The sequence below is a fragment of the Pongo pygmaeus genome, chromosome 5, assembly GCF_028885625.2.
Source record: "Pongo pygmaeus isolate AG05252 chromosome 5, NHGRI_mPonPyg2-v2.0_pri, whole genome shotgun sequence".
NCBI lineage: Eukaryota > Metazoa > Chordata > Mammalia > Primates > Hominidae > Pongo > Pongo pygmaeus.
The window spans coordinates 53837498-53849673 of NC_072378.2; the positions used below are offsets into that span (position 1 = coordinate 53837498).

Genomic DNA, 12176 nt, shown 5'->3' on the forward strand with positions numbered 1-12176 from the left:
TTAACTCCTCTCAAACATGTTGGTAAGGTCATGTTCTCATTAGTTCTCCAGCCAGAGACTTAGAGTTCTCAGAACATATATATATGCAAATGTATTATTTTATATATTACAATGTAATGTTTATCATGTGTCATATATCTCTGGGGGAAACTTCCTCCCACCCTAACAATTACTTCGTATTTCTGCATCATTGCACTCATGAGTAAAGCTGTAAGAAAAACAGTGGAGCCGAAACGACTCCCCAACTTAACTGTGGGATTTTTTCCAAATAAATCAAAAGAATACCTAGGATCCAATGCCAGGCTTACTAAATAACAGGGCTCAAGGAACCTGTTTTAGGTAGCATCAGAATCAGATTCCTGGCCAGCTGGGTTCTGGAAACTGTGCTGAAGCCATCCTTGCCCTTCTAACCCACCTATCCAACAATGTGAGCCCAGATAAGGTACAGTTAACAAAACTCTGTAATTATTACCTGTTTGTTCATAGCATCCACATGGTAGTCCCGCAAGAAATGATTGTTAAATTATCTTCATTCAATAGCTAACTATTAGTATTTTCTTCTTTCTCCTTCATTTATTTATTTATTTATTTATTTTTGAGATGGAGTTTCGCTCTTGTTGCCCAGGCTGGGGTGCAATGGCGCGATCTTGGCTCATTGCAACCTCTGCCTCTCAGGTTCAAGTGATTCTCCTGCCTCAGCCTCCCAAGCAGCTGGGAGCGCCCGCCACCACACCTGGCTAATTTTTTTGTATTTTTAGTAGAGATGGAGTTTTGCCATGTTGGCCAGGCTGGTCTTGAACTCCCGACCTCAGGAGATCCACCCACCTCGGCCTCCCAAAGTGCTGGGATTACAGGCGTGAGCCACTGTGCCTGGCCTTCTATTTGTTTTTATATTCTGGTAGTATTTTTCCTTTTGCTCCTAGTTTTCATCATTGAGCTCAAATCTCAAACCACACACTTCTAAGTGCATTAGAAGGTTGCTTCAGTATTGCTTTTGAAAAGGAAAGTATTTAACATCCTAGGCAATTTGTTTTATTGTTATAGCAGCTGCAGTTGAATTAAAAAATACAATTGGAACTTTCATTAGAATACAATTCTGATTAGTGAAACTTGTTTCATTAGGAAGTATTTGCATGACTTAATGAAACACATCCTTCCAGAAAAGATATAAGCCAATGTTTGCCTCTGGACATATCAAAGTTGACTAAAATATAGGCCAAGTCGCAGCTATTTTATGCTAAAGATGACACTGCAGTCTCTGTTGGTTCCTACGTTCTCTGCCTCCCCCTACAATCCTTTTTTCTTCTGTTCTAATTTGTGTTTTCTATTATCTTGCTGCCCAGAATTCCCACAGGCCTGGCTTGTCTTTGTTGGAGGCAGAGGTAGAATAAAGGCAGTTTCTTGTCCTCCTCAGACCTTGGAGTCAGTTCCATACTTCCATTGTTTGCTATTCCTTCTCTTCATTGCTGTTTAACAATATGTACTGCAGTTTATCTCTATCCTTGTCCTTGAATGTTCATCTTGATGAACATGAACTACTTGAAGACACTGCCCATGCCTGGTCTGCTATATTGTTTTCTTAATGACTGGCAGAATTTCTGGCAAATCACAAATGTTCATAAATATTTGATTAATGAATGAACAATTTGTACAATTTCTGGATTCTCTAGATTTTCTTCTCCACTTCCTTGTACACTCTTTAGTACTCTCTCCAGAAGTGACTGGGCAATGAAAGAGATCTACATCCCAGTCTTCTGTATCCACATTTGCTTTGCAGGTGATATCATCCCCTTTCATGTATTTGGATTTCATCTATAGTCTGCTGACTTCCAAATGTATTTCTCCAGCCCACACATTTTCCCTGATTTCCAGACTTACGTACTTAATTACCTATTAATGACTTCTCTAAATGAGATATATTCATAAATGAGATATCCAAAAGACATCTCAAATTAAGCATAACAAAAAATGAACTCTTAACTGGCCCTCAAACCTGATCTTCCACAGTAGTCCCCAGTTTGTAAATGACAATTCTATGGACCCAGTTTCTCAGATCGGACACCTTAGAGTTACCTTTAGCTCCTCTTTTTTTCTCACCTACTACATCCAGTGCATCAGCAACACTCTACTACTTGACCTTTGAAACATATCCAGAATGTGTTTGCTTTTTACCATCTCTAACATGACCACCTGGTTTAAGTCACTATCAACCATTGCCTAGAATGTTGTAATGGTCTCCTAACCAGACCTCTACTTCTGTCTTTGCTGCCTACAGTCTATTCCCAAACCAGGTGCCAGAGTGATCCTTTTAAAACCAAAGCCAAATCACGTCACATGTCTGCTCAATGTCATCTAGCAACTTCTCATCTCCCTGAGAGTAAAAGTCAAAATCTTTACAATGGCCTATAAGATCCTTCATGATTTTGCAACTTGCCATTTCTCTGACTTTAAACAGCTACTCTGTCTTCCACCCACAATGGCCTCAAGAAATATCTTGAGCACACCAAGCACTAGACTGCCTAAGGGCCTTTGCATTTACTCTTTACCTCATGCCTAGAATGACCTAACCCAGAAATCTCCAAGACTTACATCCCTGCTTCATGCTGGTTGCTACATCACTGTCATTTTCTTAGGGAGTTCCCCTGGATCACTCCCTTTAAATTTGCAACACCTCCCTCCCTGCCTTTCACACTCTGGAACACTTTATGTTTCTCCTTAGCATTTAACATTCTGGCATAGTATAGATTTACTTTTTAATATTTGTGTATTATCCCCACAGCCCCATAAGCTCATTGAGGACACAGACTTTGTTCTCTTCACCACTGTTTCCCCAGCACTTCGAACACTGCCTGGCACTTGGTAGGAGCTCAATAAATATTTATTGATTTGGTAAAGGAACAAATGAATTGATGTAAAATTGAAATGCAAGTCAATAATATATGTTTTTACTAGGTATCATTTGACCAAAAATTTAGTCAAAGAGAAAGAAAACACTACAATAGTTTTAAAAATATTATCTGAGTATAATTTTTCTGTTCCCTGTTACAGTAGATACAACAAATTTCTCCTTTTGCCTTTCTGAAATTTTAAAATCTGAAAAGTTAACATGCTCCAAAGGAATATTTAACATTTTTAAAGTGCTATTAAAAAGACTGTAACTATACTTTTAATGAAAACAAAACATTATTTAGTCTTAAATTGCTATGAATTTGGGATATCTTACCCTTTCCATGCATGCATCAGTTACCTTGAATATCAAGCACTTTCTCTTGACATAAAAACTGTTATATTTATTTCAGTGATGAATCCAGGTTGGTAACAATTCTTTCCCTTATGCTTTCAACATTATAATGAGACAAGCAAATTGAGCCACAGAAGAGTTAAGTGACATGACCAGGGCTGCACAGCCAGTTACTGCAGAATTAGAATTTAAATTCAAGTATCAGTTCTCCCTTTCCAACTTGGACGCGGCAGAACGGCTCCCGCAAAGAAGGGTGGCGAGAAGAAAAGGGCCGTTCTGCCATCAACGAGGTGGTGATCCAAGAATACACCATCAACATTCACAAGTGCATCCATGGAGTGCGCTTCAAGAAGCGTATCCCTCGGGCACTCAAAGAGATTCCGAAATTTGCCGTGAAGGAGGTGGAAACTCTAGATGTGCGCATTGATAGCAGGCTCAACAAAGCTGTCTGCGCCAAAGGAATAAGGAATGTCCCATACCGAATCCGTGTGCGGTTGTCCAGAAAACGTAATGAGGATGAAGATTCACCAAATAAGCTCTATACTTTGGTTACCTATGTACCTGTTAGCACTTTCAAAATTGTACAGACAGTCCATGTGGATGAGAACTAATCGCTGAACCTCAAATACATCAAATAAAGTTATAAAACTGCAAAAAAAAGTCTCATTTCTCAACTTCATATGCTAAGATATGCTGAAGATAAGGTAAGATTTTAATCTAAGATAGATGGTCAATGTGTCTTTACTTTGCTGGTTATTAAAAGATATATTTCATAATTGATTTATTTTATTCTGTAACATATTAAATAGCTAAAGATTTCCAGGATGTAAACAAAAGCAGAAGATAAATAAACTTTTAGCCAAAAACCTACCTGTGAACAACTGACCAAGAACAGCGATGTGGTTTCTATTGTTAAGGAGTATGTTCTTGTTAAGCAGTATGTTCTGAAAGTGCTCTATGAGATTTTTTGGAGCCGGTGATACAGTACGGAATACGCTTTGTGCTAATTCTGTCTTTTGTAGAACAAAAGTTTTTTAAAACTTAGCCATAAGTGAATTAGTCATTCTAAGTTGTGCGATGTTTTAGTTCTCAGTATAATGTGTCATAAAAGGCCGTGCTTTTGTCCACCTGCAATATTAGACATGATTTTGCGTGTCAAAAACTGGTAGTATAATTTATTTTCACAGTCTCAAATTCACTTTTTGCCAAGAGTGAATGTGGGATGTTAAGACTCAAGTGAAATTCTACAAGTTTGTGTTGCAGTTTAATTATTTTTGAAAACTATTTCTTGGCCTTTGATTGTAAAGCACTTTTTTCTTCCCAAATTCATATATCCCTTTGTGTCAAGTTCACTTAGTCAATTCTCTTTTGAGTTAAATAGCATTGCAGTGTTGCCTTCTAATCTGAATGGTTAAATGACATGCTTTGACTGTTACAGTCTTCTCTATAAGATGTATTTCAATAGAATGAATTAGGGTATAAAATGTAAAAGTTTTCAAATACCCTATGAGCATAAAATTGGGACAATTTTAGATGGTTTAAAGTCTAGAAAATACAGAATACAATATGTTAATACTTTTGCATCTTGTTGATGCATAAGATTAACTCCTTTTTTTTTTTTTTTCTGAGACAGGATGTCATTCTGTCATCCAGACTGTGGTGCAGTGGCACCATTTTGGCTCACTATAGCCTTCACCCTCCAGGCTCAAGTGATTCTCCCACCTCAGCCTCTTGTAGAGCTGGCACCACAGGTGTATTCCACTGTGCCCAACTTTTTTTTTTTTTTTTTTTGGTATTTTTAGTAGAAAACGTTGGCAAGGCTGGTCTCAAACTCCTGAGGTCAAGGGATCCACCTGCCTTACCCTCCCAAACTGCTGGGATTACAGGCCTGAGCTACGATGCCTGGCCAACTTCTACTGAGTTTTTTTTTTGTTGTTGTTGTTGTTGTTTGTTTGTTAGTTTGGAGACTGAGTCTCGCTCTGTTGCCCAGGCTGGAGTGCAATGGTGTGATCTCAGCTCACTGCAACACACACCTCCCGGGTTCAAGTGATTCTTGTGCCTCAGCCTCCCAAGTAGCTGGGACTACAGGTGTGAGCTACCACGCCTGGCTAATTTTTGTATTTCTGGTAGTGATGGGGTTTCACCACGTTGGCCAGGCTGGTCTTGAACTCCTGACCTCAAGTAATCTGCCCGCCTCAGCCTCCAAAAGTGCTGGGATTACAGACATAAGCCACCATGCCTGGCCTTTACTGAGTCTTAATCTAAACACAATCTTTTTATTTTTCTCTTCACCTCCCCTGACCTCTTTTACTTCCTTGAATGTGACTTAGAACAATATGTTCCTTCCTTCTTTCCCCATGACCAAAGCATTCTGTGCAGGCTTTTTATCATTTATAATATTAATATTGTAATTGTTTGCTTATTACCTCTCCTCCCCAAGTCAAGTGAAGAATATGTGTCATTCGTCTTTGCACCTCTAGCATGCTGTGACAGGTACATAGTAGGCATTCAATAAATGTTTATTGAGCTAGACTCTCAGAAGACCATTTACTTTCCTCATGATAAAGATAGCAAATAAGACACAGGCTGTTTCAGGATGTGCAAGAAAAAAATGTTGGAGCCCCCAATTCATATCACAGTTTATTGTACTTTAATGACAAGATAGGCAGATTCTGACGTGGCTCCCAATAATCTTTGCCCCCTGATATTCATGCTGGTGGGTTGGACCTAGTAACTTGTTCCTAACAGATAGAACATGGCAAAAATGATGGAATGTCACCTCCTAGATTGTTAGAAAAGAAGGTGTGACCTCTATCTTATTGGCAATCCCTCTGTAACTTCTTGGCTTTGCGTACTTTGATGAAGGAAGGTGCTATGGAACTGTCTACATGTCAAGGAACTAAGGTTGGTCTCCTGTCCACAGGGAGCTGGGAACTGAGTTTCTGAATCTAACAGCCCTTGAGGAACTAATCCTGCCAATCACCACATGAGTGAACTTGGAAGTGGATCCTTCCCCAGAAAAGTCTTGCAATTACTCTGGGCCCAGTGGATATCTTGACTGCAGTCTGTGAGAAATCCTGAGGTAGAGAACCCTGCTGAGGCAAACAATGCCCCAATTCCTCATCTGCAGAATCTTTGAGGCAAAAAAATGTTGTTCCAAACCACTAGATTTTGGGATAATCTGTAATGTAGGAATAGTTAATACTTTTTAAAACAGAATCAGACACAGATGAATTGAAATAAAGTTTATTTACTTTACTTATCAAAACAATCAAGGTATGCCTAGTGTTTGATAACTATGTCAATATACCGGTCACAAGAATTTACCTTTCCCAAAATGGTTTTCTCATATCATGAAAAATATATACACATATGGGTATAGGTTGCCCAGTTTCAAAAAGAAGAGGTCAAGGCAAGCGACTTTGAAAACAAATTAAGCTGCTTCTTCATTGATTAGGGAACTTACTGGTAAGGAACCCTCATTCCTCAACCCATGTCCCCCAAATATCAGCAAACATTTTCTCAACTCGGGGGTAGTCAGGTACCTCAATTTTTCACTTCATTTATTATTTTGAATTAAGGTATTGCAGCTTACTATAACACAAACCAAAACACAGACATTATATAGGGAGGATAACATATTGAACTTTCGTTCACTAATGAGTAGACCCAATTAGTTTCTTAGATCAGCCAAGCAAGGAGTAACTAGACTGTGAAAGTCTGAAAGCCTGGAAAATTGTGTTGTGGTTAAGAAAAATTCCCACGGAGTAGGGATAAAGGGGGGCACAGTGGATGCATAGAACAGGCATAAAAAGACAGAATTACTTTTCAGAAAACATTCATTCATGAATGAATTCACTTGTTAAATTATCCTCCGCACATAGCAAGAAATCTGGAAGTCAGTGGATGCTAAGTACGTATTTACTGACTCTTCTTTGGAAACTTGGTATGTGCTAGGAATTGAGGTGATAAAACTTTTTACCGATATATATGGTAAAAAGCGATGTGCCTTAGAAAGTGCGAAAAAAGTGCTATGGGAATCCACATGTCAAAGAGGATGAGGAAAGGGCATTGTAGCAGTAGGGCCTTTGCAAAGGCTGTATACCCTCTCCTTAAAACTGCTCACCTCTCCCCTTCCCAGGTCTCAATTGAGAAGTCATCGTTTTAAAACGACAGGTCTTTCCCATACCTGGCTAAAATCAGTTTCTCCTCTACTTCCTCTCCCTCAGCCACTACTTTACTTTGTCCACAGTACTTAGCACAATCTGTAATTGTTTTGTTTACTCATTTTTACCTCCTACCTTCCCTATTACACTTCAGGATGGCAGAAACAAGTCTACCTTTTTACTGGGGTGTGCCGGGCATAAAGTGTGCGCACATTTTTTTTTCTTCCTGTTTTTCGAGATGGGGTCTCGCTCTGTCGCCCAGGCTGGAGCGCAGTGGCGCGATCGCCACTCACTGCAGCCTCGAAGTCTTGGGCTCAAGCGATTCTCTTCCTTGGCCTCCTAAAGCGCTGGAATCAGGGGTGTGAGCCACCTGGCCTGAGTGACTGAATCTAAAATATGGAGTCAAAAAGGGGTATTGGTGTAGGGACAGAAAAAAACTGGGTGTCCAGACATGAATTCCAATCAAAGGAGCCGGGCCTTCCTGGCACGTCGCGCTCCGAGCACCCGGGAGGGATCCACAGAGGCGGGGACGCCCTTTGTCGCCGGCCTGAGGGGCGGGCGTGGCTTCCCTTTGCAATCCCTTCCCCCAGTCTTGACCGCAGGCCCTTGAGGGCCACCATCACTTCTGGGTTCTCGGAACGCGGTGGGCACACTCGCGCCAGGCGCGGGTACGAGGGCCTGCCCGGGGCCCCCTCCTCCACTCGCGCGGCGTGGAGACCGTTAACTGCCCGTGGCTCAGGGCGGTGCCGCCGCCACCCCCGCTGCACTCTGCTCCTCTCGCCCGCCCCGCGCCCTCGGCGGCCCCGCCCCGCTCCCCCGCGGCGGTCACCCCATTCATCCCGCGGCCGCACCCACCAATCACCGCGCACCAACAGCGCCGCATCTGGCGATGGGGCGGGGCCTTGCGAGGCGCGCGCTCGCACCCTCCCCGCCTTGAGCTCGCGCCCGGGCCGGGTAATTCCCGGGCAATGACCAGACCTCGTCCCCGCGCTGACCCTTCCTGGGGACATCGGGTGGGGGCGGAGGAGGCGCTGAGCTAGGGAGAGGAGGGTTGTGCGGCCCGGACCACGCAACCTTGGGATCGGAAGGTGGTCGAGGCCTTGAGGGAAGAATGGAAGGCGGCCTTGACTCCTGGTGCTTCCACGCCCTTCAGATCCAGAGCCCAGAGCGTCCAGGCTGGAGTCTAGGACGTTCAGAGTCCCGAGACGCGCGAGTGGGTGGAACCGCGTGGGGCGGGAGAAGAGGGGGAGATTAGGCAGCAAGAAAACGTTCCCCGTGGGCAGTTCAGCCTAAACCTGGAGCTGGGGAAGGGCCTCTGGAGAGAAGCCTTAAATCGTTACGCATCTTTCACAGTCTTTTATAATCGTGAATAAGCCCTCCGTTGTAGACTGTTAATGCGTGTCCAGGATGCCCGAGAGTGGCGGTAAAACAATAAAAGACTCCTCCTGTTGTGATTAAAATTATACTTGCTTTTTGTATCCTCCTAAGTTTCATGATATTGAAAATGTGTCTTGTTATATTTCATAAATGAGCTTTTAAAAAAATTCTGAGATATCTTCCAAAAAGTATCACTCACCAGGGAAGAAGAGGAAATCTAGTGGCTTTTCTGTTGACGCCAAAGGTTACTCCCTCTGCCTCACCGTAAAAAAAAAACAAAAAACTAGAAAAACCCTTAAAGGCACAGAAAGAAGTTTGGCTTGCTTGTAAAGTCTTGGTAGATATTTTTGCTTAACATTTAATCCTTTTAACAAGTCTGTAGGAATAGATGGGTATTACCACCAGTTGTAGATGTTGAAACAGACTGAGATTCATCTGGCCAAGGTCATACATAGTTTGTAAGTGACAAAGTGTGGGCCTGTCACCGGTACAAGGTCGTGACCTCAATTGTCCAGGTTCTTGACATTTTGAACAAAGAATTGAACAAAACGCCCAGCAAAGCAAAGAGAGAATGAAGCAACTAGAGAACGAAAGCAGGGATTTATTGAAAACGAAAGTACACTCCACAGTGTGGGAGCTACCGGGGCAGCGGCTCAAAGACCCGGATACAGAATCTTCCTGGGTTCAAATACCCTCTAGAGGTTTGTTTCCCTTTGGCCACTTCATGCTCACCTCATGTAAACGAAGTGGTAGCCCGCAATCAGTCTGATTGGTTGTGGACAACCATTCACAGGCTGGGGTGAAATTACAAAGTTGCAAAGGAAGACTGGACCCGCAATCGGTCTGATTTGTTGCTAACTCCCAATTTTCCATCTGCCTGGCAGAAAATGTCAAGGGGAGTAGCCTCTGATCCTTTCGTTACTTCGGGGTGGAAAGTTAGGGTTTTCTTTTCTTATCTTTTTTTGACGAAAGTCTTGCTCTGTCACCCAAGCTGGAGTGCAGTGGTACAATCTCGGCTCACTGCAACCTCCGCCTCCCAGGTTCCAGTGATTCTCCTGCCTCAGCCTCCCGAGTAGCTGGGACTGCAGGCGCGCACCACCACGCCATGCTAATTTTTGTATTTTCAGTAGAGACGGGGTTTCATTATGTTGGCCAGGATGGTCTTGAACTTCTGACCTTGTGATGCGCCCGCCTTGGCCTCCCAAAGTGCTGGGATTACAGGCGCGATCCACCGCGCCCTGCCTCCTTTCAATTTAGTTCTAGGAAGTTGGTGTGAAACAGCTTTAGGTTCCCTGCCTCCAGATCCTATTCTCCTGCCTCAGGCCCTTTCCATACTTCTCTCCCTTACATCATGAAATTTCAATCCACAATAAATGGAAGGTGAAAAGGAATCTGATGATTTTGGAGTCCTTAGCTAAAAACTGCATCTAGCCAAGTACTAGCACCTCTTGGAGATGGGTTGTGTTTTTTGAGAACTCTGTTAAGTACATAGTTTTCATGCCAGTATTATGAAAGGTAGAAGGAGAGTTCCTTGAGATTCTGAAGTGCCAGGTCACGTGAGTTGATGACTTTTGTAACCCTGGGCTGACCTGAAACAAAACAAGACCTCTTTCGGTTCCTAGGTATTGCCTGCTAGGATGCTGGAGGGCTGCCCAGGTCTTCTTCAGGGACTTCAGTCTTTGTGGCAAGCAGAGTATAGAGCAGTTGGATTAAAGACCGAGTTAATTAGGTCACAGAATGCTTTTTGATGGGGGGAAAGCAGCAAACTATGATGGGACCTTTATCTCAATCTGGTTTAACAGATTAGCCAAGTGTATCTGCTCCATGCTGTAGGCACACAACAATGACTGAGAAATCTTTTCTGCCCACAGGAAAAGGTTACAGTTGGGGTAGGGTGCATCAGTGAGTCAAGTCCGTGAATAACTAGTAAAGGAAGGCAGCACATAAAGTAACAATGCAAGTAAATACAAAGCAAGAATTATGGTGTATGCAATGAGTTTTGACAGAGCAATTGAGGTCAAAATTAAAAGCAAAGAAAGGAGATCCCTTTAGGCTGCAAGTTGAGAATTTAGAACTTTTCTGCAACAAGCTGCCAGAGTAGTCTTTAAAAAGACATGCCAATCCCAAATCCTTAAACAACCTTTAATAGCTTTCCCATTGCACTTGGTACAAAATCCCAAATCATTGCTATGGCCTAAAGACCTGCCTGAGGTGGGTCCTTGCTTACCAGCCCAGCCTCATTGGCACCACTCTCTACACTTGCACCATATTGTTCCTCTCTGTGAGTTTCTCTCATCTAGGCCTTTTATGCATGCTGTTCCCTCTGCCCACTTTACCAACCTACCCCACTTTTGTACCCCTTTATCCAGCTCATCTGTCCCTCCCATCTTGCCTTCAAATTACTTCCTCTTGTGTCCGCAGTTGGTGGGTTCTTGGTCTCCCTGACTTCAAGAATGAAGCCGCGGACCCTCAAGGTGAGTGTTAGAGTTCTTAAAGATGCTGTGTCTGGAGTTTGTGCCTTCAGATGTTCAGATGCATCTGGAGTTTCTTCCTTCTGGTGGGTTCGTGGTCTCGCTGACTTCAGGAGTGAAGCTGCAGACCTTCCCAGTGAGTGTTACAGCTCTTAAAGGCGTCAGGTCCGGAGGTGTTCTTCCCATCTGGTGGGTTCGTGGTCTCGCTGGCTTCAGGAGTGAAGCTGCAGACCTTCGCAGTGAGTGTTACCACTCATAAAGGCTGCTCACACCCAAAGACTGAGCAGCTCCGAGATTTATCCCGAAGAGCGAAAGAACAAAGCTTCCACAGCCTGGAAGGGGACCTATCTGACCCCACCCGCATCTTGCTGATTGGTCCATTTTACAGAGAGCTGATTGGCCCATTTTGACAGGGTGCTGATTGGTGCATTTAGGAACCTTGAGCTAGACACAGAAGTTCTCCAAGTCCCCAATAGATTAGCTAGACACAGAGCACTGATTAGTGCATTTACAAATCTTTAGCTAGACACAGAGTGCTGATTGGTGTGTTTATAATCCCTGAGCTAGACACAGAGTGCTGATTGGTGCATTTGCAATTCTCTAGTTACACATAAAAGTTCTCCAAGTCCCCACCAGATTAGCTAGATACAGAGTGCTGATTGGTGCATCCCCAAACCCCGGAGCTAGACACAGAGTGCTGATTGGCACATATAGAATCCTCCAACTAGACATAAAAGTTCTCCAAGTCTCCATCCGACTCAGGAATCCAGCTGGCCTCCCCTAGTGGATCCCACACCAGGGCCACCAGCAGAGCTGCCTGCCAGTCCTTTGCGGGGCGCCTGCACTCCTCAGCCCTTAGGCGGTCGATGGGACCGGGCACCACGGAGTAGGGGACGGCGCCCATCAGGCAGGCTCAGGCCC

The 12176-nt window shown here is 43.5% G+C and overlaps 1 protein-coding gene across 1 annotated transcript; it reads left to right on the plus strand.

The window, feature by feature from the left end:
- The first annotated feature begins 1728 nt into the window (after positions 1-1728).
- Positions 1729-3852, plus strand: LOC134739779 (large ribosomal subunit protein eL31-like). Its single transcript, XM_063666924.1, has 3 exons — positions 1729-1797; positions 2780-2859; positions 3441-3852. The coding sequence occupies exons 1-3, from the start codon at positions 1729-1731 to the stop codon at positions 3850-3852; spliced, it is 561 nt and encodes a 186-aa protein (XP_063522994.1).
- The last annotated feature ends 8324 nt before the right edge of the window (positions 3853-12176 follow it).

Bases quoted from the DNA above. Each gene is read 5' to 3' on its own strand.
- LOC134739779 (XM_063666924.1), top strand. From the start codon at position 1,729: ATGAAAGAGATCTACATCCCAGTCTTCTGTATCCACATTTGCTTTGCA. The intron at 1,798-2,779 runs GTATTTGGATTT...TTATCCCCACAG, and splicing joins GTGATATCATCCCCTTTCAT to CCCCATAAGCTCATTGAGGA. The intron at 2,860-3,440 runs GTAGGAGCTCAA...TTTAAATTCAAG, and splicing joins CGAACACTGCCTGGCACTTG to TATCAGTTCTCCCTTTCCAA.